Here is a 27179-nt window from a genome sequence, read left to right as displayed (position 1 = left end):
CCGCGGGAGCTCCGTGCGCCGGGCGGCCACCCGCCGAGCCTCGGCGTCCGCGTGCTGGGCTGGGGGCTGGGGGCTGCGGGCGGGATGCTGGGGACAGCCCCGTTAGGGGCGCCCTGAGGGGCCGGGGCTGAGCCCCCGCTGCCCTCGGAGCCAGCGCCCCCGAGCGCCCCAGTGTCGGGGCCCGGGGCAGATCCCAGTGCAGAGGATGCTTGGGGTCAGGGGTAGGTCCCGGTGCAGGGCAGGTCAGGGTCAGGGTCAGGGTCAGGTCCCGGGGCAGAGGACGGCAGGGTCAGGGTCAGGTCCTGGCGCAGGGGTGGCAGGGTCAAGGCCAGGTCCCGGTGCAGGGCATGTCAGGGTCAGGGTCAGGGTCAGGTTCCGGTGCAGAGGATGGCAGGGCCAGGGTCAGGTCCTAGGTCAGGGGATGGTTGGGGTCAGGGTCAGGTCCTGGGTCAGGGGATGGCAGGGTCAGGGTCAGGTGCCAGTGCAGGGCATGGCAGGGTCAGGGTCAGGTCCTGGTGCAGGGGTGGCAGGGTCAGGGTCAGGTTCTGGGTCAGGGGATAGCAGGGTCAGGGTCAGGTCCTGGGTCAGGGGATGGCAGGGTCAGGGTCAGGTGCCAGTGCAGGGCATGGCAGGGTCAGGGTCAGGTCCTGGCGCAGGGGATGGCAGGGTCAGGGTCAGGTCCTGGGTCAGGGGATAGCAGGGTCAGGGTCAGGTGCCAGTGCAGGGCATGGCAGGGTCAGGGTCAGGTCCTGGCGCAGGGGTGGCAGGGTCAAGGCCAGGTCCCGGTGCAGGGCATGGCAGGGTCAGGGTCAGGGTCAGGTGTAGGGGACAGCAGGGTCAGGGTCAGGTCCTAGGTCAGGGGATGGTTGGGGTCAGGGTCAGGTCCTGGGTCAGGGGATAGCAGGGTCAGGGTCAGGTGCCAGTGCAGGGCATGGCAGGGTCAGGGTCAGGTCCTGGTGCAGGGGTGGCAGGGTCAGGGTCATTGCCAGTGCAGGGGATGGCAGGGGCAGGGACGAGGTCAGGTCCCAGTGCAGGGGATGCCGGGGCTAGGTACAAGACAGATGCAGGGGATAATGGGTTGGTACAGGTCCTGGCATGGGGACAGATTTAGAGTGGTTGTTTGCGAGTGTGCTCTCCTGCCTGGAGAACATTCGGGGGACTTGGGTGTTGTTGGCAACCTGCTGGCCTCAGAAACAGACGAGGTCTTAGTTGTGCAGGACCCAGTACACTGGACCGCGCTGGTGGCACCGATGGTGCACGCTCGGCCCGCGGGGCAGGTGAATGGACCAGGTGGCATCTTCCCGAGCAGGTGGTCGTCTGGGCTACAGGCGGCTGGCTGGGCTGGCCCTCCGAATCCCGGGCGGACCCCCGGAGGAGCCTCGGCTCCGCTGAGCGCCGCCCCTAGCCCAGCGCCCCCCGGGGTCGGGAAGGCCCCCGGGACTGCTTACCTTGCCGCTCAGCCTTGCATCCCCCTGTCCTTCTGCTCTGCAGGCAGCGAGTCTAAAAGCCCGGTTAAGGCAGCAGAGCCGACGCGGAACCTCGCCGAGCCCCACCGCTGCCCCCACCGCTGCCCCCACCGCTGCTCGCCGGGCGGAGGATGCTGCGCCAGCTCCTGGAGGTTCGAGCCTCGCTGCTGCGCGTTCCCGCGCTTTCGGGCCTGCGGGGCCTGCGGGGTCAGAGGGCGCGGCGCGCAGGCGCACGGAGCGGGCCGCAGGGAGCCGGGCCGCAGGGAGCAGGGAGCCGGGAGCCGGGCCGCACCAGCCGGGGGCGGCCATGGGCGAGACGGGCGGCGCCGAGGAGGCCTGCGGGGTCAGTGGGGAGGCCGGGCCCCGGCGACTGGCTGCGTGGTGCCCCCGGAGCGCCCGGGCCGCGCCCACCCGCGCAGGGGGCCCGGGAGGGGGCAGCGGGCGTGGCGGGGACAGTGCGGCCCCGGGGCGTTGTGCGGGGGCCCGGGAGGTGGGGGGACCCGGGCTCGGAGCCGGGCAGTGTCCGGTTCACGGTGAGGGCCGGAGGCGGTCACCCGGCCTGCCCCCCCCACGGCCTGGGCGGGTGGGGAAGATGAACGGAACAGCGGAGGTGCGGGGGGCGCTCCCAGAGGGCCGGGCAGCTGGGCCCGGGGGTGGGGGGGTGAGAGTGAGGGGGGCCCGAGCGTGTCCGGCTGGTGTAGGTCTCGGTTTCCGGGGGTGGGGGTGGGGTGGGGGGTGGGACCGGAGCGTGTCCAGAGCATCAGCCTCGGCCCCCCGCCAGGGGTGGGGGAACGAGTGCCCTGGTGGCCTCGGCTCTCTCGGGGGATGGAGGTGGGGTGTGGGGGTGGGGGACCAGAGCCTGTCCGGAGCCGGGGCTGGCCTCGGCCTTGGGGGGGGGTTGTTGGTGGTGGGGGGACTGAGCTTGTCCGGCTGGCCTCAGCCCCCGGGGGTGGGGGACCAGAGAGCTGCCCGATTTTCAGCCTCGGCTGGGGGGGGGCTGGCATGTGGATGGGAAGGGAGACACTGGCTCCCCCTTTGAAGTGTGCGGAGCAGAGGGCAGGATGGGTAACGAGGAGCTTCTGAAAGCTTTGTGAGCAGGAGGTGTCCAAGGAAGGAAGCCAGCCGACTTGGGCAGCAGTCGTCCGGAAAGACGGTAATAATGGGAAAATCTGCTCCTCCTTTTAGCACGTGGGGACTAAAGAGGAATTCGTTAAAGTCCGGAAGAAGGACCTCGAGCGGCTGACCACTGAAGTCATGCAGATCCGGGACTTCTTACCTCGGATCCTGAATGGGGAGGTGCTGGAAAGCTTCCAGAAATTGAAGATTGTAGAGAAAAGTGAGTCTGACTTGCAGTGAGCAGGCAGGGATGGGACGGCAGTCTGTGCCCGTGGCTGACCTTCCACGAACTGCCACTGTGGCTGCAGTTGGGAGAGTCGGTGGGGACTCAGGGTGAGGTGCCCTGGGGCGCAGAGCTCACACATCCCTAGTAAGCTGGCTGGGGGGAACGTGGCCAGCTCCCTGGGGTCTCCCTTAGTGGCTCCTGTTTCTACCTGCCTCTCATCCTCGGCGTGAAGATTCCATACTCTTAGAATTAGAAAGCTCCACTCTAAAGATTAAGCGTTGGTATAAGTGAAAAATCCTGCCTTGTGGAAACTTTGCATGGAGTTAAAAGTCTCGGTAGAGATACGTGTGTATTTACTTGTTTCTAGGTGAACAGACAAGCCCGTTTCTTGTTTTTATTAAGATTGATTGATTTATTTTAGAGGGAGAGGGAGAGAGTCCCAAACAGACTCTGTGCTGAGCTCTGAGCCTGGTGTGGGGCTCGATCCCACGACCCTGAGCTCATGCCCTGAGCTGAAACCCAGAGTCAGATGCCGCCCTGCCAGCTGCCACCAGTCAGTTTCCAGCCCTGATTTAAGTCTGGAATCCCAGGACTTGTCCATTCAGAGATTGAGATTCACCTTGAGCTCTGACGTCAGGTGTCAGTTTGGGAGCCTTATCGAAGTTCTAAGATTCTGGGACTGATTCTGCGCTTAACTAACATACTAAATTACAGTTAAGTGAGTCTTTGGTGCTTAAGGCTGGTCTAACGCTGTGCATTGGACTCCTCACCATCCCTGAGTGGTCTCTAGGACAAGTGTTTCTTTTCTTTTCTTTTCTTTTTAAAGATTTTATTTATTTATTCATAAGAGACACAGAGAGAGAGGCAGAAACACAGGCAGAGGGAGAATCAGGCTCCATGCAGGGAGCCGACATGGGACTCCAGGATCACACCCTGGGCCGAAGGCGGCGCTAAACCACTGAGCCACCCGGGCTGCCCAGGACAAGTGTTTCTGAGTGGCCCAGAGTGTGTCTCTAGCACTGGTCCAGACAAGAAGATACCTGAATTCAACAGTACACGTTTCTGGCGTGGGCTGATGTACCTGGCCAAGGGCGCAGCCATACATAGTTAGAAGGGAGAACGCTCATGACCACTGCAGTCCCCTGTCCTTACTCCCTCTTTGGAATCCTCAGATTGGGGGTCTCCTCCTACTCATGGCCATGACTCCTCCCCAGGGCTTCCTTGACAGTCTCAGCTCTTGCTGGACTTGACGCTGGTAGCCGTTTGTCTCCCCTTCCTCCATCTGGAGGGCTGTTGCTAGTCTCTGGGTGCCTCACCAACCCCTACCCTCCTCCACACATCTCACCATCTGGGATGTTGTCTCCCATGGAGACCCTGTCGGCTGTGCTCTAGGTCCCTGGTTATACCGTAGCTCTAGACCATTGGCTTCGGAGTCCCTTGTTCTGATCCCGTGCTCAGCCAGTGACCTTCTGAGAGCAGTCAGTCACCTGAGTGCGTTTATCTTCAGGGAAGGAAAGTCCTGACCCGTAGCAGAGCATGCCAGTGGGCTGAGTGGTTATGTCTCAGCAAATTAATGAACTGGCATTCTGAAAACGACATCAGGGTCTCATGAATTGGTTAGCACGAGTCTGGAGATCACAAAATCAAAAATGTATATATGAGACTGAGGGGCACAAAGATTGAATCTGTGGTGATGTGATCAGAGTTAGACTTTAAGAGCTCTTGCCTCGCCGTCCCCAGACCCTGTAGTCATGTCTTCCTGCTCTGGCTGTTTTGTCTTGGTCTACTTTGCTGACGTGTCCTCTGCAGCAGCCTTTCGGCTAGTGGAGCTTCCTGTGGAGTCGCCTCACTCCACGGTCTTTCCATGGGCAGTCTCATGCACACACAGCTTCAGTTTCCATATTGCTGCCAGTGGCTTCTGGGTTTGGCCCAGACCCCCAGGCTTAGTTAGGGCCTTGAGTCAACTCCTACTTGGCATTTCTCCTTGTGTATTTCACCATCATTTCAAATTCTCAGTGTTTGTCCCAGCCTAATCAGCCTGCAGCCATCAGGAAGCACCCATGGGTCCTCGGTCAGGCTTATTGGCTTCTTGCAATAAGAGAGGCCACACCCCAGAAGAACCATGGGCATCTTGCCAACAAGAGGCTAGAGCCGCGGTGGGTTTTGGGGAAGGGTGGAATTTAGGTGAAGTGCACATTAAATCGTGTTTTAATGGCCTCCAAGCAGAGTAGGGCCGTGTGTGGGGGCATCACCATATCCTACTACAATGGACCGCGGCCTCGTGTCTTTGAGAAGCACAAAGTTTATTTTATTTATTTTTAAAGATTTTATTTATTTATTCATGAGAGACAGAGAGAGAGGCAGAGATACAGGCAGAGGGAGAAGCAGGCTCCCTGCAGGAAATGTGATGTGAGACTCGATCCTGGGACTCCAGGATCACACCCTGAGCCAAAGATAGACACTCAACCACTGAGCCACCCAGGCGTCCTGAGAAGTACAAAGTTTAGATCGTGTAGAATGTTGTGTCTGGAAATTCCTTATTTGAAGCTCTGCAACTAGCTAGAAATCAAGGCTGCTGCCCTGTGTCCCAGTGACTTTGATCCTGTAGGGAACAGCGGGATGTTCCTTTTTTACTGGTGTAATTCCAAACAGCAAAATTTCTGACAGTCTGAGATTTTACAAAATAGGCTTTTTGTGAATCAGAAATCAGCAGTCACTGAAAGGGGTCATTGTCACAGTGTGTTCTTGGGAGAAACACTGTTTCCTGTTAACTTGGCAGCTTGCTTCATATGTCTGTTGGCCCAGTGTGGCGAACTCCGGGACAGATTTCTCCTTTCCTGCCTCTGACTCATTCGTGCCGTCCATCCCCCTAGCCCACCTCACACTGGGCTTTCTCAGTCTCCTCAGGGCACAAGCAGGTTTTTTTCCTCATGGCTGCATCCTGGATTCACTAGCCTGCGTCTGCTGCCACCTCTGAGCCCAGGCCCCTATCTCTGCCTCCTGTTTCTCTGTTTGCTCATTGTCACTTTCCAGTCTGCCCAGACTGTGTAGCCTGTGTAGTTTTTATTTTTTTATTTATTTAATTTTTTTTTAAAGGTTTTATTTATTTATTCATGAGAGACACACAGAGAGAGGCAGAGACACAGGCAGAGGGAGAAGCAGGCTCCATGCAAGGAGCCCGACGTGGGACTCGATCCCGGGTCTCCAGGATCACGCCCTGGGCTGAAGGCAGCGCCAAACCGCTGAGCCACCCGGGCTGCCCGCCTGTGTAGTTTTTAATAGTTAGGTGTGGTTAGGTCATTTCCCTGCTGATATCTTCAGTGGCTTTTCCTTGCTTTTAGGATACAGACCAAAAAACACCCCCTCTCTAAAAAAGCACCACCACCCAAAAACCTAAGCAAACCTGTACCATGGCCCAAAACACTTTGTATTATTGGACTTAGCCTCAGGCGCAGTCTCATTTCCTGGTCTGCCTAGATAACATCTGTCTTCCCATTGGTCCTGTCAGGTGTTGCAGCACACCACACTTTTCCTTCAGATAAAGTCATTTTTATTGTCATCCTATGATGTAGGTCCGTGGGAGGGCAGGGCCCCTCTTTTTGCCTCCCACTGTATTCTCTGTGCCCAAATATTTGGTTCCGAGGGACTTCCCACCCACCCGTTTTCTGCAAGCTCTTTTTTCTGAATTGCTCAGTATCACAAAGCTAGAGCTAGAGGTACCTGGGTGTTAAGAGAAAGGGAGGATCAAAGTGGATTTGGTGTCATGCTCACGCTCAAGGCTTGACTATGAACTTGAGTTGGCCCTTGAAGGCTTCTGCATCTCTGGCCTGAGGCCTGGCCTACAAGAGGTCCTTCTAAGGCATCTTTCACTTAGTTTTGGCTGTTGACATGGGTGACATGAAGGAAACAAAGTTTCTCTCCCTTTTCTTTTTATGAGGAGGAGGGCTGCTGGCTCTTCCCTGGGCCTTCTGAGACAAATCTGGTGAGCCATGGCCCCGAGAATGGCTCCCCGAGAGGTGATCCAAGGATCGCAAGGTGACAGCAAGAGCTGATGGACATGCTGATCTACCTGCCCTCCTGGCCCTGTGGTCTTAGAGCAGTATTGGGGTTTCTTTTGCTTCTCCAGTGGATGTGCGTTTGTCAGCTTAAGGAATGACAAAGAGCAACACAGAGGGAGGAACGAATGCAGACAGGAAGAGAGTAGAGGGCAACTATACCTGATTCGAGGGGAAGCTGCTTTTGGAGCCTAGGGGGTTGGCTTGGTTGGGTTCAGGCCATAAAGGACCCATGTTGACAAAATGAGTGTCACGTAGTGAATGGGACTTAATTCTGATTTTAGCATAGTAACTCCCTTTAGGAAATTGGGCAGGTAAGTGGTAGAGTTTGGAGTCTTCATGGGAAGGGTGTTCCCTGAGGATCTCTGAGAATATATGAGCATTGAGGAGCCAGGCATGCTTTGAGGGGTAAGAGGAAGGTGTTTTCAGATGGGGTGATGGTTACAGATGGTATGAAAGTCACAGATGAGAGTAGAGTTGATTGCCCACTAATAAGCTAATTTTTCAGCTTGATACGTGGAGCAAGGATTGGGGTATAGCAGAGTCAAGTCAGTAAATGTCAGTAGTTGATAGGAGACTAAATAATAATAAATTATTTTTATTTTGAGATGAGAGGCAGGTGGAAGTTATCCATGGAAATCATGTCAAAATAGCGACTAAAATGACATTTTCAGGGGTATGATTTTTTTTTTTTTTTTTTTTACCTGTAGAATAAGCTTGAGGAATTGAGTGGAAGATAAAGGAGAATCAATAGATAGAGTACTCACCAAGGAAGGTCTTGGACTCCATTTGGGAGCAGGATTATGGCTGCCTGGGTGGACTGGAAGGGACACGTGAAGAAATGGTTAGTCTGGGTGGAGAAGTGAGGGCAGAGCCTGACAGTGGAAGTACGGAGCGCTGGCGCGCTGCTTCTGTGAGCTCTCAGATGTTTCCCTGCCTGTAGAGGGGACGGTGATGTTTACCACAGGAGGTGGCAAGGCTTCAAATGAGACGACTCTTTGGGAAGCACAGGCGCTTAGTGTACGGCTCGGGGGGGCCCTCGGGAAAGGACCTCTTCAGGTGGAGGGGCCCCTGGTGGACTGAAGACAGCTCCGCTCCTGACCCAGCACTTTGCATTCTGACTTAAACAACATCACTCTGTGAATTTGAAAAAGGTTTAGGGAGGCTTGGAGTACGAGTGACCTGGTTTGAATTCTGTTTCTGTCCTTTCTTAATCTGTGTAAAATGGGGCTCCCATGGTGTTCTCAGGCCTCCACAGATGACCTTGGCAAAGCAGAGATGGGGAAGTACTAGGTAAAAGTTAGCTCGCTCCCTTGCCTCTCACCCCTTCCCGAGTGTGTTCATCTAACAATAATGGAGTTTTACTGTGTCAATGTGTGTCAAAAAGTTTGTTTTAAATTAGAATCCTGTTTTTTAAGGACTTATTTTAGAGTGTGGGCATGTGCGTGTGAGTGGGGGGAGGGGCAGAGGGAGAGAGAGAATCCCAAGCAGAATCCATGCTGAGCATGGAGCCTGACGTGGGGCTCCATCTCACGACCCTGAGATCATGGCCCGAGCTGAAATCACGAGTCGGTCACTTAACTAATTTATTTTTCAAAAATAAAATCCTATATATTATGTGGTTCAGTATGTAAAATAGATGAAAGTTATATTTTCTGCATATTTAAAAAATTCTGTTTTAGAACATTACTTGTAAAGTTGATACAATGAAATGTTTTGATGAAAACAAAATATGATCAATATTAGATTTTGGAAATCAGTTGCAGTGCCATCCTCAGTGTCCAATTTCTGTTTTTAGTTGTGGCTGTTAAGTTACAAGAAAAAGACATAAATCACAAAGGTAAAGAATTGCAAATGGTGAGTTTTTAAACATTTCACTTTGCAGCATCAGGATGCTTTTCAAGGAAACTGATCTGGAAGCTTGAAGGCAGTGGGGTCAGATGTTTTTGTTTCATGGTGAAGTCACAAGGTCTGATAATTCTTTGTCTTACTGGCATGGATTCATTTGGAGGAAGATGGTGGAAAAGCCAGTCGGCCTGTCCTGTGGAACACTTGTCAAACACCTATGCTGCCTTTGAGATGTCAGATGATATGATTTAGAAACAATTGGACATCTTAGTGGCAGGCGTCTGGAGTTGGGATTGTGTAACATTTCCTATTGACACCAAACATAAATTGCAGTCTCATTTGATGACTTTAAATCTGCAACGTTAGTTTTAACCTTTTAAAATTTATTTATTTAAATAAAAATGTTTAAGTGTTCATATTGTAAACCAGCCTTGTTTTGTTCCTTAAACGTCAGTAATGAACAGAAACTAGTGTAGCTGTGATATACTGGGGAGAGGTTTGTCTAATTTTCTGTAGCAACAGAAAAAATTATTTTGTGCAATTTAAAATTTGTGCAGGAGGGCAGCCTGGGTGGCTCAGCGGTTTAGCGCCACCTTCGGTCCGTGGCCTGATCCTGGAGACCCAGTATTGAGTCCCACGTCAGGCTTCCTGCATGGAGCCTGCTTTTCCCTCTGCCTGTGTCTCTGCCTCTTTCTTTCTCTCCCCCTCTCTCCCTCTCTACCTCTCCTTCTCTCTCCCTTTCCCCCTCCCCCTCTCCGTGTCTCTCATTAATAAATAAAATCTTAAAAAAAATAAAATTTGTGTAGCAGCACCTTGTCTCTGTCTGCATGGTCCAGTAGAACCTTCTGTGATGATGATGGTACTGTGTGATTCCCTAAATGTTTAAAAAACAGCTGCTAGCTGTATATAGCCTATTGGCCCAGCACCATTTATTGAAAAGACAATCTCCTACTCCTGTTGTACAGGATTGTTTTTTTTTTTTTTTTAAAGATTTTATTTATTTATTCATGAAAGGCACAGAGAGAGAGAGGCAGAGACACAGGCAGAGGGAGAAGCAGGCTCCATGCAGGGAGCCCGACGTGGGACTCGATCCTGGGTCTCCAGGATCACATCCCTGGGCTGAAGGCGGTGCTAAACTGCTGGGCCACTGAAGCTGCCCAACAGGATTAGTTTTGATCTAAATGGCTGTGTATGTGGGGATTTGATTCTGAATTCTTTTTTTTTTTTTCTTTTTATTGCGCCCCCCACCCCCCACCCCAGGCCGGCTGGAGCGGAGGAGGGGCCCAATTCTGAATTCTTTATTAGTTTTATTTATTTTTATATTGTTCATTATTAGTGTTTATTAGTTTTTATATTGATTTTCTACTTGGTTATGTTTTATTCTAGCTCCCTGATGAAATTGTCTTTTTGCTGGAACATTAATCACAGTTAAAGTCTGAATCTGGCAAATTCAGTATCTGGATCAGCTATTGGTCTGCTTGTAGTGTCTATTTTCCCTTTTGGTAATCTTGGTCATTTTAAGTAACTAATGGACTATTTAAAGTGAAAATTTGTAGAGACTTTGTTTTTTTTTTTTTTTTTGTAGAGACTTTGGATGATAGTATTTTTCTCTCGCAAGCCGTGCCCCTCCTCACCACCCCCTACCTCATTGCACGCACTGTCTGCTCGCCTCTGCAGCTGTCGTGTGCTGCTTATGCCTTGCTGAGCGCCTAGAAGAGGGAGTTGGCTCTGACGTCAGCTCATTTTTCTGTGCTTCCATCTCCTCTGGGATCATGACCCACCCTAAGTCTTGGCTGTGCAATAGCTCTGTGGTTTATTTCCATTTCCCAAGCTCTGTGCTACCACTGACGGCTCTGCCCAGCTTTGCTGCCTCTTTGCCTGTGCTGGTTTGGAATATGCTAAGATTCCCAGGAGGAATGGGGTGGGAGGCTGGGCTCCTGTACCGCTATGAATGCTCCTCCTCTCTGGGTCCTGGCCTGAGGGCCTCTGTGACTCAGTGGTCCCCACATACCTTGAAAGGAGTTAGTTTGTTTAAATTCCAGTTTCCTAATTGTTCTCAAGGGACGATTGATCTGCTACCTCACCATCATAGCTGGAAATGGGAGTCCTTCATATATGTGGTTGTGACTTTTAAGTTGTTAAAAAACACATTTTAATGTCATACAGTAAAGACAGGCTGTGGAAATGTCCCAGATTAAAGGAGGCTAAAGATACGGCTGAAGGCCACACGTGACCCTAGACTGGTGGTTGTACTTGGAAGGGAAGAAATGCTACATAAAGGGCAGTTTCGGGTCATTTGACAGAATTGGAATGTTAGTGGCAGATTAGATAAAGTTATTGTATTCATTTTTCTGAAGTTGATAACTGTATAGAGTAGGTGTGTAGGACGTTATTCCTATTCTTGGGAAATACTGAAGTACTTACGATGTATGTAACTTACCCTCAATGGGCTCAGAACGCGTATTGTGTGTGTGTGTCTGTATGTGGTACAAACGATGAACAAATGCGAGACGTTGCCAGCACGTAAGTCTGGGTACAGGGAATATAGGTATTGTTTGTATTTTTTTTTTCATGCAATGTTTTGTAAGTTTGAAATTGTTCCCAAATAAAAAGTCTGAAAAACATTGTAAAATGGATAAAGTGCTGTTTATAGAACATATGTGTCCTTTAGGCACTCTTGGGTTGTTAGCAGTGGGGTTTGAAAACCACAGTACTACCTGGTCTCTAAAGCATTGGTGGGGGCAGCCCGGGTAGATCAGCGGTTTAGTGCTGCCTTCAGCCCAAGGCATTATCCTGGAGACCTGGGATCGAGTCTCACGTCAGGCTCCCTGTATGGAGCCTGCTTCTCCCTCTGCCTGTGTCTCTGCCTCTCTTTGTGTCTCTCATGAATAAATAAATAAAAATCTTAAAAAAAAGCGTTGGTGGGTGTTTTGAGATTAATTTCCCAAGAGTTTGGTATTATTGAGAAGAGGGAGACCTCTGTTTCAGCTCAGAGAAAAATTATTATTTCTGGCCTATAGAAATCTGAACAAGAGAGAGAATCATGAAGCTTATGATGAAAGAGTGAATGCCAAGAAGGGATTATTGGGGTACCTGGCTGGCTCAGTCAGTGGAGTGTGCAACTCTCAACATTGGGGTTATGAGTTTGAGCCCTACAGTGCATGTAGAGATTACTTGAAGTCTTAAAAAAAAAAGATCATTTGAACCAAAAGTTTATTGTGACCCAAGTGAGACAATATCAGTGTCTCATGTCCATGTTTGGCAGGAACAAAAGGGGAAGCTTGGAGTATAACGTAGAGGACAGACAGGACTGGACAGAGTTTGGGGAATCCACAGGAGGATCACAAAGCCCCGGGAACTGGAGGAGTGGGGTGCCAGGGCTTCCCTTAGAGCTGCCAGCTGCACAGAAGGTGAAGTTACTGTTACTGGAAGATTGTCAGGGATGACACAGGGGAAGTAGATGTCCCAGCAGGTCTCCTTTCGTCCCCGGTCCCTTTGGAGCCTGCTGCTGTTCAAATCTAACATGAAGCTAAAAGCCAAGGAGCCCGATTGCTGTGGATGTTGACTTTAGCCTCTTGGGAGCACCGAGTGGGGTGGAGTACGGATCCAAAGGACATGTGGAGATGGTCTGGCAGACGGGGGCCTGGGAGAAAAGGAGAGAAATAGGGGCTTATGGACAGAGGAAGTGGGAAGGTAGCCAAGATGGAGAAAGTAGAGAGGTACATTATTTGAATATATCACTCCTGACACCCCACCATTAACATCTTATTCTAAATAAATAAAATCTTTAAAAAAAACATTTAAGGGATACCTGGGTGGCTCAGCAGTTGAGCGTCTGCTTTCGGCTCAGGGCGTGATCCTGGAGTTCTGGGATTGGGCTTCCTGCATGGAGCCTGCTTCTCCCTCTGCCTGTGTATCTGCCTCTCCCCCGCCCCCCGTGTGTCTCTCATGAATAAACAAAATCTTAAAAAAATAGTAGTATTCGTATGCCAATAACTGAAAACATTTCCTGATTCTGGTTTGAGAAATACATTCACAGAACTCATCTGAATTCAGTAAGATTGATCTTAGGTTTCTGTGATGGTATTTGTTTTCAGGTGCCCAGCGAATTTAGTCAGTGAGTCAGGGAGGTGTTCACCATCTGCCTGGCATCTGTCAAGCACTGCTAGGTAATGTCGAGATATTCAAAGGGCAGAATTTGACCCTCTTCCTTAGTAATTTACAGGTAGACTAAGGAGCTCCAAGAGACTCAGATGTTGAAGTTAGTGATACAAGGTACTGCCAAGTCCATTTGGCAATGCCAATATAGAACAAATTCCTGTTAGTCACACGTTTTCTTCATCTTATAAAAGATAACTCCAATGGCCTTTAAGTTAGAAGAAGAAGAGTGGTTTGGGGAGATTTTTGGCAGTGGAGAGAAAAAAATGCTATTTGCACGTTCTGATTCCAACTCGTTTCCCCCAACCCCTTTGATTTGTTTTAAAAGTTTGATAGCTAATTAAAGTGTTGTTTGGCTGGCTTATAGTGGGTAGGATTTCAAATGCACTTAAGCTCTTTAACTGAAGGTGTTGTTTTTTTTTTTTAATGAATCCTGAAATATTCTCATTTTTTCACTTTTTTTCCCCCGTTTTTTTTGTTTGTTTGTTTTTTGTTTTTTGTTTTTTTTACTTTAGGTATTTATATTGTTGACAGGCTGATTAAGTTAAAATGAAGTCTTTAGGGTGAGCCGTGATCCAGTATGACTGGTGTCCTTGTAAACGGGTATATTTGGACATAGAGCACACGTGTATAGGTAAGCTGATATGAAGGGACCAGGAGAAGGCCCAGGGACAGTGGAGGCAGATGGGAACTCTGGAAGATCTAGGCTCCTGAAAGGTGGAGGAGGCAGGGAAGGACCCTCGCCTACAGGTTTCGGAGGGAGCGTGGGCCTGCTGACACCTTGGTCTCGGGCCCACAGCCTCCAGAACTGGGGGACAGGATGTTTCTGTTGTCGGCTGTCCAGTCTGTGGTGCTTTGTTACATACCCTCCAGATCTCAGTTCACAGTAAAGATGGAGTCCATTAGCAGCTAATCGTGAATTCTTTCCTAAACCTATTATGGAGTGCTAGGAAGGGAGAGGTTAGCTATGAAAGACCGTTTATTTTGGGTTTGAGACTTTTAGCTGTTTTGGTCAAAAACGATACTTTCATATTAACATGAAACAACAAGTGTAAGTTTATTCTTATTTTAAGCATGCCAGGTGCTAAAGGGTAGAGAAATTGATCCCTTATGTATGCTTTACATTTCTTTGCTCAGGGTTTCAGAAATGCTGCTTTTCATTTGTAGCTCAGCTCCTTGCTGGTAATAGTTCTCTGCACCCTTTCCGTGGATAAGTTAAGCAGTGAGAGATACAGCCTTTTCTCATGGTATTAAAACTATCAGGGCAGCCTGGGGGCTCAGTGGTTTAGCACCACCTTCAGCCCAGGGTGTGACCCTGGAGATCTGGGATCGAGTCCCACGTCGGGCTCCCTGCATGGGGACTGCTTCTCCCTCTGCCTGTGTCTCTGCCTCTCTCTCTCTCTCTCTCTCTCTGTCTCTCATGAATAAATAAATAAAATCTTAAAAAAAAACTATCAAAAAAGGATTGTGAGTTTCAGAAGTGGCCTGTGATGTAGATTATTTCTGTATATTAGTAGTCTGTCTTAGCCACCATTTCATTCAGTTAACAGTTACAGGGAGATTTCCTTATGAATGCTAAAGATTAGTAGGTACAAGACAGCCTAGGCTGGATGGCAGCTTCTTCCCTATTCTGACATCGAAGCTGGGTAAGATAATGTATTATTCACTGTCCATATTCTTTCTGTCCCTGGTTTTTAAAATAAAAAAATCATAGAAGTGGTATATTCTCATTATGAGGATGAGACATATAATCAAAGTGGCTGTATATTTTTCTCTCTTCAAGGATTAGCAGAAGGAACTTACAGAGAAGTAAAATTCATTTGTGTGACAAATATTTATAAAATTCCATGTACCGTTGTAGGGATTTGGGATGTATCAGAAAGCGAAACATGAAAATGCCTGCCCTTGTGGGGTTTGTTCAGGGCTGTTGGCACTGCGGGGGGCCACGCTGAAAAAGCAGGGTGAGGGTTTGGTTGGGAGAAGGCGGCAGTGCTCCCATCTGGCCACGAGGTGGCGGCCTTGTACAGCTGAAAGGCACCTGCCACCTCCAGGTGCCCGGGTAGGCAGGTGTGGCATCCCCCCCCCCCGCCCCCGCCCCGCCCATGCTGACTTTGAATTCTGTGGGGTGCCCGTGGGAGAGTGGAACGTTTGACCCCGTCCCCTTGTTATGGTAGCCTATGGATGTACGGCTACACAGGGCCAGAGACTGTGAGGTTACCCTAAGGAAAATCTGTGGGGCCAGGATGAATTCCCATGTGTGTTTATACGTGGTAAGGCTTGTAGAGATGTAATTTTCTATCTTTGCCACCTTTGAGTGACGTACAGCTTGATGATACAAGAAAATTTAAGAGTGAACTGCGAAGAAAAAGTTTGTACCACTGATTTATTTTAGTTCTTTTCATTTTGTTTCTTTTTATGAGCATATGCATTTCATAGTTCATTCATAATTATAAATGACATAAGTTTTCATTTAACACTGTCACAGAAGGCAACTGTGTAGCTTCTAGAGCCTAGCACTTGACTGACAGTTGATTTCTTGGGTGGCCAGGATTTGCAGCGTAGAGCACAGACTTCCAGGAGAGTCCTGTTGTGGCGTGATGCATTGTAGGAGGAGGGGGCAGAGAGGAGAACTGATTTGAGCTAGAAAAAATAGTCCCACTTTACATGGTTTCTGAGAAACGCCGTTTAAGACAAGTTGTGCCAGCCAGTTTCATAATCTGTAACCGAATATTTGGCTTTAGGTGCTAATCTTCCCTCTAGGGCAAAGGGTGCCTGGAAACTGCTGACTCCCTTCATTTCTCCCACGCTTTGGGGATGCCCCTGCTGTCCTTGGCAGTCCCCTGCCTTCTCAGAGCCCAGGGCCACCAAGCCACCCCCTGGGCTTGTCCACACTTCCCTGGAGGGAGTGCTGTCCTGCCGTCTCCTCCCCAGGTGGAGGGGGGCACCAGTTTTCAGGCCGCTGGCTGCTGCCTCCCACCACCTGCTGTTTCTGTCCCCAGGTTCCTGTGGCTGGGCTCCCTCACTGGCTCTCACTGGTTGTGTGTTGTTTTCATTTTGTTAATGGCCAGAGACCAGGCTGTTGTCCTGAAGCCGTCTTTCTCAGAGTCTATTCCCGGACCAGCAGCATCTGCCTCACCTGCGAGCTTGCTGGAAGGGCAGATTCTTCAGGCCCACCTCAGGCCTACTGAATCGGAGACTCTGACTGACGCTGGCGGGGGTGGGGGGGGCGGGTGCAGCCTGTGTTGACCCAGCCCTGTAGGGGATACTGGCGGACTAACATTTGGGAGTCAGTGTCCACAAGCACTGCTGCATTAGCTCTGAGTGCCGTGTGCCACCTCACATCTGGGTGCGTGTTAGCATAGACACTGATGATTTCTTAGTTCCTGAGGTCAAGGCACTTCATTACTTTGCTTTTTAAATGTCAGTATTTCTGCACCATAATATCTTTTCTTTAAAGTTGACCATACCTGTGATTCCAGACTTACTAACGTGGATGTTTTGGGGATTTTGTTGGCTATTTGAATCACCACCTAAATGAACGTGGTGGGGAGTTGCCACGGTTGCCCGCCTTCACCGCGGCCTTCTCTTGTCTGATCACCGTTGCTTCCGCCCCTCCATTGACGGCCGCTGCGGCTCTTCCTCCTGAGTCAGTCTGCCAGTTGGTGAGACGAGCACTGTGAATCAGCCCTGGCTGGCACCGTCTACTCACCGAGCTGCCTTCTGCTTTTTATGGAGCAGATACAAGTCTGTGCCACGAGACAGTCGGGTTTCTCAGCCCTGCCGTCAGTCCCTTACGTAACCCACTTTCTTAGAGCCTCCAGTACGAGTTTGGCAGTAAAATCAGGGCTTAAAAACATAAGACTGAAAACAACAACAAGAAAAGTGCTTTTGGGTATGGGCTAAAAACTGGCAAAAACCTGAAAAGCAGAACTTTTAGAATATTGGTCATTGAAGGACTGGTTCTGTGAATAATCACACCTGAGCAGCCCATGCCCATTTTCTTGAGAGATTTGGCTCATTGGATTCTTAGAGGACATTAATGGTCTGAAATGCTGAGTGTTGTTGTGTCTCTCTTCTTCTAGACCTGGAAAGGAAAGAGCAAGAGTTAGAGCAACTGAGAATGGATTGTGAGCACTTCAAAGCCCGCCTAGAGACCGTGCAGGCTGACAGCATGAGAGACAAGAAGGTACGATGCTAGCACACCAGTGTCCGGGCTGCTCCCCGACAGAGCCGAGTGGCCGGCAGCCCTCCTAGCCCTTAAGCCTCAAGAGATTGTATTTTAAAATGTATGTAATTCTGGGGGCGCCTGGGTGGCTCAGTCAGTAAGTGTCGAACTCTTGATTTCAGCTCAGGTCACAATTTCAGGGTCCTGAGATTGAGCCCTGCGTTGGGCTCCATACTCAGTGGGGAGTTTGCTTGAGATTCTCCTTCTCCCCTTGCCCCTCCCCCTCCTGGTGTTCTTGTGCGTGTGCATACATGTGCGCTTTCTAAAATAAATCTTAAAAAATAATAAGGGCTGGAAAATAGTCGAACATTTGGATTTTATGACCATTTAATGTGGAGAATATTTACTGGGTAGGCTTGTAATTATGACTTCCTGTTAACTTTAAAAAAAGTTTTTTTTTTTTAAGATTTTATTTTTTCATGAGAGACAGAGAGGCAGAGACAGAGACAGAGACAGAGGAAGAAGCTGGGATCATGACCTGAGCTGAAGGCAGATGCTCAACCACTGAGCCACCCAGGTGCCCCAGCTTAAAAAATTTTTTAAAATATTTATCTATTTGACAGAGTACTCACATGTGCCTTAGTGGGGGGCCAGGGGGTGAGGAGGGAAGGGTGGGGCAGAGTGAAAGAGAGAAAGAGAGAAGCAGACTCCTCACTGAGCATGGAGCCAGATGCAGGGCTCTTTCTCAAGGCCCCAGAGTTCATGACCCGAGCCAAAATCAAGACTTGGACACTCAACCAACTTAGCCACACAGATGACTCTAATTTTTATGTCTAAAAGATCACTTCAGAACATTAAAAATCATAGAATAATAAGAATTCTGAAAAATGTACTTAATAATTTATAATCAGAGATGTATTAACTGGAAATATTTGTAATAAACCTAGGGGATCATTTACTAATCTTTAAGAAACAACTAATGTGTTTTAATATTTGACGAGACTAATAGTATTTCTTAAAAATTACACATTCTTGGGGATCCCTGGGTGGCTCAGTGGTTTGGTGCCTGCCTTTGGCCCAGGGCGCGGTCCTGGAGTCCCGGGATCGAGTCCCTCGTCGGGCTCCCTGCGTGGAGCCTGTTTCTCCCTCTGCCTGTGTCTCTGCCTCTCTCTCTCTCTGTGTGTGTGTCTATCATGAATAAATAAATAAATAAATCTTTAAAAAAATTACACATTGTTTTTCTATAGAATAAATGATTTCCCCTTCTCTTCTGTAAAGCTAGAACTATCCTATCACTTCTGATAAAAGTCAGGGTGTGTGTATTTTTTATTTTAAAGTAGAAAAACACTAACAGTACTAGTAACAGTAGCTAGTATCTGTTGTTTCCTGTGTGCTGGCAGGTGGCCAGCCACTGGCTGTGCATCGAATATCTCTTGTGCGTCTCCTAGCACAGCAGAGTCAGTAGGCACTGTTAGCCTCAAGGAGGTTAGGTAGCTGGTCACAGGTCCACTGCTGCCTCATGTGAAAGAATTCTGAATATTTGTGGCTGCTATGGAGGTTTTCCAGAACTGGTGGGTTTTGTATGGACTTTAACATTGAACAAGAAGGAAAGGTCAGGGAAAGAGTTTCGGTCTCAAAACTGAGTTAGGTTGAGTGTCAGTCACATAATCAAAGTTGAAATTTTAGCTTTGTCGTATGTTTAGATCACAATAATTTAAGATGACGGTGGCTAATTTGGGCCTGAAAGTTTCATGGTCTGAAAGAAGTTGACCAACAGACAGGAAGGATCTGATAAAAGTTGACAATGCACTTGTTAGGTTCTGTACTTCCTGAATTTGCTGAGATGTCCTTGTTAAGGTTAAAACTTAATTGGACAGAATCTTAGATTTCCTTTTTTTTTTTTTTTAGTAGATAAACATAGGAAAAATGCATGTTTTGTGGACATTTTAGAGGCAGTGCTTAAAAATGCACCATTCATGGGGTACTTGGGTGGCTCAGTGAGTTGAGTATCTGACCCGTGATTTTGGCTCAGGTTGTGATCTCAGGGTCGTGCGACTGAGCCCTGCGTCAGGCTCCCTGCTCAGCGTGGAGTCTGCTTGAGATTCATCTCTCTCCCTTTTGCTGTCCCTCCCCCCTTACTCACTCACTAATAAATAAAATCTAAAAAAAATAAGCCATTCTGGTAAAGTGCCCGTATAGAGGATGAAATGGCCCTGGTGAAGTTAGTGTCAGATCGGTAGTGTGTTTTTGCCCTGACAATTTGACCTTAGTTAAAATGTGGGAATATTTTAGGTTAAACTATTTCCTATTTCCAGTCACGTTTCCTGTTTAATTGTCCTGCCAATTTAATACCGATGGGAGCCCTTTCAAGTCTGCTGTTACAAGGCCACATCTCTTCTTGTTGTAGAGAACTGACAGCTGCCTTTTCCGTAGCCTTTTCTGTGGTCTCCGTCCAGATCTCTACAGCTCATGAGGCTGGACTCTGGAGGCTTATTTTAGACTTGAGAAACCAGGAAAGAATGCAGGGGCTAGATCCCAAATTAGAGCACTGCTAGTAAGTACTACAGTATGCGTAGAAGTCATTGGGAAAGACAGAAGTTACTGGATCCAGTACGTATGAAGAAAGGAGAAAACAAAGTGTGGACTCAAAATCATAAATAACTGTGCTGGATGAGCAGCCACCCCGAACCCCGGGAGAATGGCCATCGGGCAAGGAAAGCTTGGTTCTCTGCTTAGTTGAGATGTTTCCCCAGCAGTGGTGGAATCAGATCAGGGGAGGCCAGCTGGGCCTTGCTGTGGGCGCGGGGGCTGGCCGGGAGAGTGGGTCTTCCTGGGAGGGGCAGCCTCTGAACTCCAGAGGAGAAAGGGCCCGGCTTCCCCTGTGTGTGACACCATCAGAGGCCCGTGCCGTCACTGTGAGGGCGCATGTGGCTCTCGACAAAGGGTCTGCCAGCAGAGCTTTTATAGTGTCTGACCTGGCTTTCCCGCCTGTGTGAACTTGTCCTGGATGATGTGCGGGTTCAGCCCTGCTCTCTAGGGGGTCTTTCAGCTGCTGGCCTCTGCCTTTGCCTTCTCTGCACGTTTTCTTGTGCACGTACCTTTCAGAGTTAACTACTAACTTGCACAAGACTGCCCATGTATGGTTATCTGTGATTTTGTTAGGAAAGAGTTGCTACTTTTGAGATAGTAAAAGGGAAGTTGTTGTAAACATTGTATATTATTTCAGGAAACCTTCTAAAGAAAAAATTAACTGATAGTGTATTTTAGTTACAGAGATGAACTACAGAGGGTTTTGAAGGAATCCATACTCACTTTAAGTATGTAAACATGTCAGGACTCGGTTACTGTTTCTTTTTTCAAAGCAGTTTTGTTAAGATATATTTTGCATAACAGAATAATCTGTTGTAAAAGTGAAGTTTGACTGTTTCAGTGAGTGTACGCAGTTGTACAGTGTTCACCACAGTCCATTTCGATTTTGGTTAACATTTTTAGAAAGAATTATAGAGGGGCACCTGGGTGGCTCAGCGGTTGAGCGTCTGCCATCGGCTCAGGGCGTGACCCCGGGGTCCCGGGATCAAGTCCTGCATTGGGCTCCCTGCATGGAGCCTGCTTCTCCCTCTGCCTGTGTCTCTGCCTCTCTCTATATATGTCTCATGAATAAATAAATTAAATCTTTAAAAAAGTAAAGAATTATAGATTCACAGGAAGGTACAGAAAAATCGACAGGAGTCCCTTTGTGCCCTGTACCCAGTTTGCCCACTGGTGGGTCTCTGGAATCCCTGCAGGGCATGGTGAGAGCCAGGAGACCAACAATGGTAAAACCCACAGGGCTTATTTGGGTCCACTGGTCTTATCTAGTGATGTATCTCACCAGTATTGGATGCTCTCCTGTGTGTGTGTGAGAGAGAGAGAGGGAAAATGTGTGTGTGAGAGACTAGTTCTGTGCAGTTTTTTAAAAAATATTTTATTTTTTTTAGAGAAGGAGGGAGAAAGGGAACAGGGAGGGGGGAAGAGCAGAGGGAGATGGATGAGGAGATTCTGTGCTGAGCACGGAGCCGAGCCCAACACGGGTCTATCTCATAACTCTGAGATCACGACCTGAGCCGAAACCAAGAGTCAGATGCTCAACCGACTGATCCACCCAGGCTCCCTAGTTCAGTGCAGTTTTATCACATACATGGATTCATGTAACCACTACCACATTCAAGATACTGAATTCTTTCATCTATTAACACATAGTTGCTACACATTAATCTCCATAGTTATATTTTAAGAATGTCATGAAAATGACTTGTATCACTCAAATTCATCAAAATTCTTTCTTGAATCAGTGGTCTGTTCCTTTTTATTGCTGTGTAATGTTCCATAGTGTAGAAATATAGTTCATTTAACTATTCTCCCATTGAAGTTTGGGTTATTTGCTGTTGTTCATTATTATGATAGAGGTACTGTGAGCATCAGTGTATAGGTTTTTGTGTGACTGTATGTTTTTATTTCTCTGGGATAAATGCCTAAGAGTATGGTCATTGGATTGTGTACTAATGATGTTTAGTTTTTTTTTATTTTCAAGATTTATCTATTTATTTTATAGACGGCATGAGCAGGGGGAGGGGCAGAGGAGAGAGAGCCCCAAACAGACTCCTTGCTGAGTGCAGACCCTGATGGGGGGGACCAGTGCCATGAGCATGAGATCGTGACCTGAGTTGAAACCAAGAATCAGCAGACCAACCAACCGAGCCACCCAGGCACCCCTGCACATTTAGTTTTGTAAGAAATTGCCAAGTTGTTTTGCAGAGTGGCTGCCCCATTTTATGTTCCCTCCAGTAGTCCATGAGTGATTTATTTCTTCCACATCCTAACTGGTAAATGGTGTTATCACCATTTTTATTTTAGCCATTCTGGTAGATATATGGTGACTGTACTTTGCATTTCTCGCATGGCTAATCATGTTGGGATCTTTTAACATGCTCGTTTGTTGTCTGTGTATCCTCTCCTGTAAAATATCTGTTCATATCTTTTACCCATTTTCTAATGGGATTGTTCTTTTTTTCCTGTTGAATTTAGAGAGTTTTTAATATATGTTAGATGGAACTCCTTCATTGGAGATGTGATTTACAGATAGTTTCTGCCAGGCTGGAGCGTGTCGCTTCATCTTCATGGGGTCTTCACAGAGCAAAAATGTTCAATCTGGTGAGGATGAACAAATCTTGTTGATTTTTGCTTCCATGATCATGAACAAGGTATGAGCTTTGTTTTTTTTTTTTTTTTGTTGTTGTTGTTGTTGTTGTCCAGTTGATCTTGTACTTTGTGGAAGACATGACATCTCCTCCATGGACCTGCTCTTGCACTCTGTTACTGATCAGTTGGGCGCATTCCCCTGGCCTGTTCTGTTGTCTGGCCCCTCTACCTGTTCGTCCGCCAGAGCTCACTGTCATGGTTACTGTGGCCACGTAGTGAGCCTCAGCATTGGGTAAAGAGATTCTTCCCATTTTTTTCTTCCTCCAAATGGTCTAGACAGGCCCTTTACTTTTCCACATACATTTCATTATAGGTTCATTTGTGTCTACAAACATGCTGAGGTTTTGATGGGGATTGTCTGTAGGTTAGTTTTGGGAGAACTGTGATCTTGTCTGTGTCGTGTCTTTCAGCCCATAAACAAAGCACATCTTTCCACTCCTTTAAGTTGTCTTTAATCTCTTTCATCAGTGGTTTGTAATTGTCAGCACACAGATCCTGTACACATTTTGTTAGATTTTTACTTAAGCCTTTTATTTTCTTTCTTTCTTTTTTTGGTTCTACACAATGTTTTCATTTTTATTCAACTATAAGCAAGTAGCAGAATTAATACAAATTTCTGAAACCCCAAACTGGCTTTCTTCCATGAGTAAAGAGTGATCAATTTAAGAGGTCCAGGCTTGGGGATTTCTGACCGCCTTTCACCCAGGCCTGCAGTTTATCTAGATAGCTGCGCCTGAACCACAAAGCGACTCTCCCTATTGCTGTTTCCAGTACCGCTCTTTAAAGGAACCAGAGACACTGGCCCCCAGTAATCAGTCCTAGATGTAACACACTGGGGGCTAATGGTGTGAGAGACACTGTCGAGAAAACGTGACCCAGAAGATGCTATTATGCACAGTTCTGGACTCAGGCTCATAAAGACAGAGGCAGTGAATCTATTTTTTTTTTTAAACCTTTTTTTTTTTAAACCTTAAAGATTCTTTGATGTTCTGCTCTATTACTGTAAACCTGGTCTTTTCACCTGAATTTTTTCTTCTTTAAATTCTGGATTGCTAGTCCTCCAAAATGGAGGATTAGATTTGATCAAAACATAAGGAGTGTGACTGTGTAGAATTACAGAGGACAGGCAGAAGGAAAAGTCACCCTAAACCACTATCTGATGGCTCAGGTCTTGTCTGTGAGAATGGGAGCGGGGAAGGGGAGAAATCTACATGCATCACTGAGCTTGAGAGCATGCTGGGCACTGCCTGTCCCTGTCTCCTGGCGTCCCTCCACTTTCCAGACAGCTGCTCACAGAGATGGTCACACAGCTGTCCCATTCAACCTGATAACAGGTGCAGGCTGCCAGGGATTTGAGCTCATACTTCTTGTGGGGAGATGCCACTTTGAATTTACCAGAGTGGTCTCCATATTGTTTGCTGAGAATGGCCTTATCACACTTCAGTGGCCCATCCTGCATGTAAACCAGCTGGAAGTAAAGGGTGAAGGCCTTGGGAGGTCCAGATCCCATGTAATGGAAGAGAACTGTGCCACTACTCATGTCGTTGCCCCGTGTGTTGACCCCAGAAAATAGCCCCATTGCCTGTGTTTGGGCACCTGGCAGATTGCCTTCCTGCTGGGAGCATCTGAGTCTGTCATGACCAACATGCAGCGTTTACCTGGATCAAGGCTATCCCATGCAATACTGATGGGCTGGTTCTTAACCTGGGTGGGCGTCAGTACGTTGTGCAGTGTACCAACCTTGGCCCTGCTGTATTTGACCTGCAGTGGATGCTGCAGCTGCTCCTCTACCTCCTGTGGGCTCAGGGGCCCAGGCTGCCTTCTGAGGTCCACCAGCATCTTGGGGCTGAGCCGGGTGGACGGTGGTGAGAGTCTTGGCGAGGCTTAGGCCTAGCAGCACTGACTCAGCATGGTCTGCAGACTGGCCACAGGACACATGGGCCCAGCAGCTGGGATGCATTTTGTTTTCTTTGGAACACTTTTAAATGGTGTTTTAAATTGTAGTTTCCACTTTTTTGTTGTTAGCATATAGAAATGTGATTGCTTTTTGTGTGTTGATCTTATAACATGTGACCTGGCTGAACTCATGCATGAGGTCTGGGAGTTTTTTTTGGATTCCCTGAGATTTTTTTTTCCCCTGAGATTTTTTTAATATAGACAATCATGTCATCTGCAAGTAGGGACAGTTCTAGTTCTTCCTTCTACTCTCTCTACCTTTTGTTTCTTTCTTTTGTGTGATTACACTGTCTGGAACTTCTGGTACCGTGTTAAGTAAGAGTGGCAAGAACAGACAATCTTGCCTTGTTCCTGATCATGGGGGAAAGCAGTCTTTTACCAGTAAGTATGATTTAAAAAAAAAAAAAAGAAGAGCCCTTTTTAAAAAAAGAATTTAACTGAAATTCCAGTTAGTTATATACAGTGTTATCTTAGTGTATCAGGTGTACAGTAGAGTGATTTAACATTTCCATATATCACTGGTGCTCATCATGACAAGTGCACTCCTTAATCTTCATCACCCGTTTCACCCAGCCTCCCTCCCACCCCCTCTTTTGTGACCAGCAGTGTGTTTTCTGTAGTTAAGAGTCTGTTTCTTGGTTTGCTTCTCTCTCTTTTCCGCCCGCTTTGCTCATTTGTTTTGTTTCTTATATTCCACATATGAATGAGATCGTATGGTATTTGTCTTTCTCTTACTGACTTATTGTACTTAGCATAGTACTCTCTAGTTCCATCCATGTCATTGCAAGTGGTAAGATTTTGTTTTTATGTTATATTCCTTTGGGTTCGCTGGAAAATTGAGTGGAAAATACAGATTTCCCATGTGCTCCCAAACCCCATTCATTTGTAACCTTCCCTATTGTACAGATAAGTGTGATTTTAGCTGTAGTGTTTCATAGGTGCTTTTTATCAAGTTGAGGAAGTTCCTTTCTGTTGTTAGTTTGCTGAGAATTTTTCTCACAAGAGAGTGCTGGATTTTGTCCAATTTTTAGAATATTTCCATCACATATTTGTTTGTAGTTAGTCCTGTTCCCTTGCCCAGCCCTAGGCAATCACGGATCTGCTTTCTGTCTCTCTCTATAGATTTGCCTTTTCTGTATATTTTATGGAAATATAGAAATACAATATGCAGTCCTTTATATTTGGTGTAATGCTTTGGAAGTTCATTCATGTTAGCATGTGTCAATTGTTTGTTCCTGTCGTAACACTTTTTTAAAAATCTTTCATCAGTTGATAGACATCTAGCTATTTTCAATTTTTGACTCACGAATAACACTACTGTGAACATTCATGTACAAGTGTTTGTGTGGATATATATTTTAATTTTTCTTGGGGAATACCTAGGAGTGAAATTGTTGGGTCATAGGGTGAGTATATGGTTATTAGCATGTGTCATAGATTAGTGATCATCTTTTCTCCTAAAACGAGTATGAATATATGTCTGAATGTGTAAGAGATTCTGTATACCAAATACATCATCCCCGGTTAGATGTGAATGGGCCACCCTAGACCAAGTTATGAAGTCACCAAAGTTTGGTTTGTGGCCCACTGATTCCTTTCCTTCTCCCCCTAGTTGTCCTGCACTTACCTCTCTAAAAGAAAAAATGAAAACATCTAAAAAAATATAACTTAAAAAAAACTATGACTTTTTAAAGATTTATTTATTAGAGAAAGAGAGACCATGCGTGTGTGCATGTGTGCAAACAAGGGAGGGGTAGAGGGAGAGAGTATCAAGCAGACTCCCTGCTGAGCACAGAGCCTGATGTGGGCCTCGATTCCACAACCCTGAGATCATGACTTGAGCCGAAATCAAGAGTTGGACTCTTAATCAACTTTACCACCAGGTGCCCATGAAATACTTTAACTTTGAGAACTGTTATTATGATTCTAATTTTACTTTGGTATAAATGAATTTAAGTAGATTTCTATATTTCTTTTTTTTTTTTTTTTAAAGATGTGTTCATTAATTTGAGTGAGAGTGTGTGTACATGAATGGGGGGGAGGAGGGGCAGAGGACAAGAGAAGGATGTTCCCCAGTGAGCGTTGGAGCCTGATGTAGGGCTCTATCCTGCCACCCTGAGATCATGACCTGAGCCAAAATCAAGTCAGATGCCCAGCCAACTGAGCCACCCAGTCGCACCAGGTTTCTGTATTTCTTAAGTTTATCTCTTGTTAAGTAAGGAAATGCTCTCACCTTTTAAGGGAACTTCAGGTAACAAGAGTAGTACAACCAGTGGTGAAAGTGGGGAATCAGGAATCCCCATACTGCCCAAGAGCCGCCTGCAGCGAGCCTTTAGGATTGTTTGTGTGGTCTGAGGGAACATCGGGAGGACAAGTCACTGTTGAGAACCCTGGCTGGGATTTGCCAGCTATATTCTTCAGAAGTCCCGCTGGCCTCTATCTTCCTGTCACACGGACGCTCAGCTTGACTGTGCTCGGCATGCCTGGGAGGCCCTCCTTTGCACTTCTTGTCTTTGCCCCATATGTCCTAGCCGGGTTAGCTGTGTCGTCTGACATCTGTACAGTGGGGTGAGCCACTTGGAGGTGGCAGGGTCATGTACTACAAGTGTTGCTCTGTGGACTGCTGTGTTTGGTTGTTACTTTGTTCAGGTGGCCCAGTTGGGGTTGATTCTAGGTGTAGCCACTTGGGACCTGAGGTGCCTTCTGTTTCATTTTACTTGAAGAAGATGAATTCAAGTCTTTGGCAATACTTATAAACTCTAATATAGCAGTGTGTTCTTTTTTGAGAGTGTAATTTTCCTTCTGAAGTTTAAAAAAATACATAGATTGTGGCTAAGGATGAGTTTTCATTTGCCAACATGTTTTCTATAATTCTACGTGCATTAAAAAAAAATCTTTGTATAAGAAACACAATAGAGGTATTTTAAAGTTGAATGCTGTTCATTTTGCTG

General features: G+C 47.3%; 1 protein-coding gene and 1 pseudogene across 2 annotated transcripts in view; one reads left to right on the top strand and one right to left on the bottom strand.

Moving 5' to 3' along the window:
* The window catches only part of HSF2BP (heat shock transcription factor 2 binding protein), a 101712-nt gene that overhangs the window by 145 nt on the left and 74388 nt on the right, over positions 1 to 27179 (top strand). Inside the window, exons 2-4 of one of the 2 annotated variants that reach the window (XM_038581595.1) lie at positions 1492 to 1618; positions 2652 to 2802; positions 16952 to 17055. In XM_038581595.1, the coding sequence (XP_038437523.1) occupies positions 1598 to 1618; positions 2652 to 2802; positions 16952 to 17055 (276 nt within the window). In that variant the 5' untranslated portion in view covers positions 1492 to 1597. Of the gene's footprint in view, positions 1 to 1491; positions 1619 to 1686; positions 1810 to 2651; positions 2803 to 16951; positions 17056 to 27179 lie in introns of those variants that run through there. The other variant, XM_038581594.1, reaches the window with a different exon arrangement.
* LOC102154117 lies at positions 23412 to 24111 on the bottom strand (annotated as a pseudogene).

Source organism: Canis lupus, chromosome 31, assembly GCF_011100685.1.
Source record: "Canis lupus familiaris isolate Mischka breed German Shepherd chromosome 31, alternate assembly UU_Cfam_GSD_1.0, whole genome shotgun sequence".
Lineage (NCBI taxonomy): Eukaryota > Metazoa > Chordata > Mammalia > Carnivora > Canidae > Canis > Canis lupus.
Note: the sequence above shows the minus strand (reverse complement) of the source record. Positions and strands in the feature narration are given on the sequence as shown.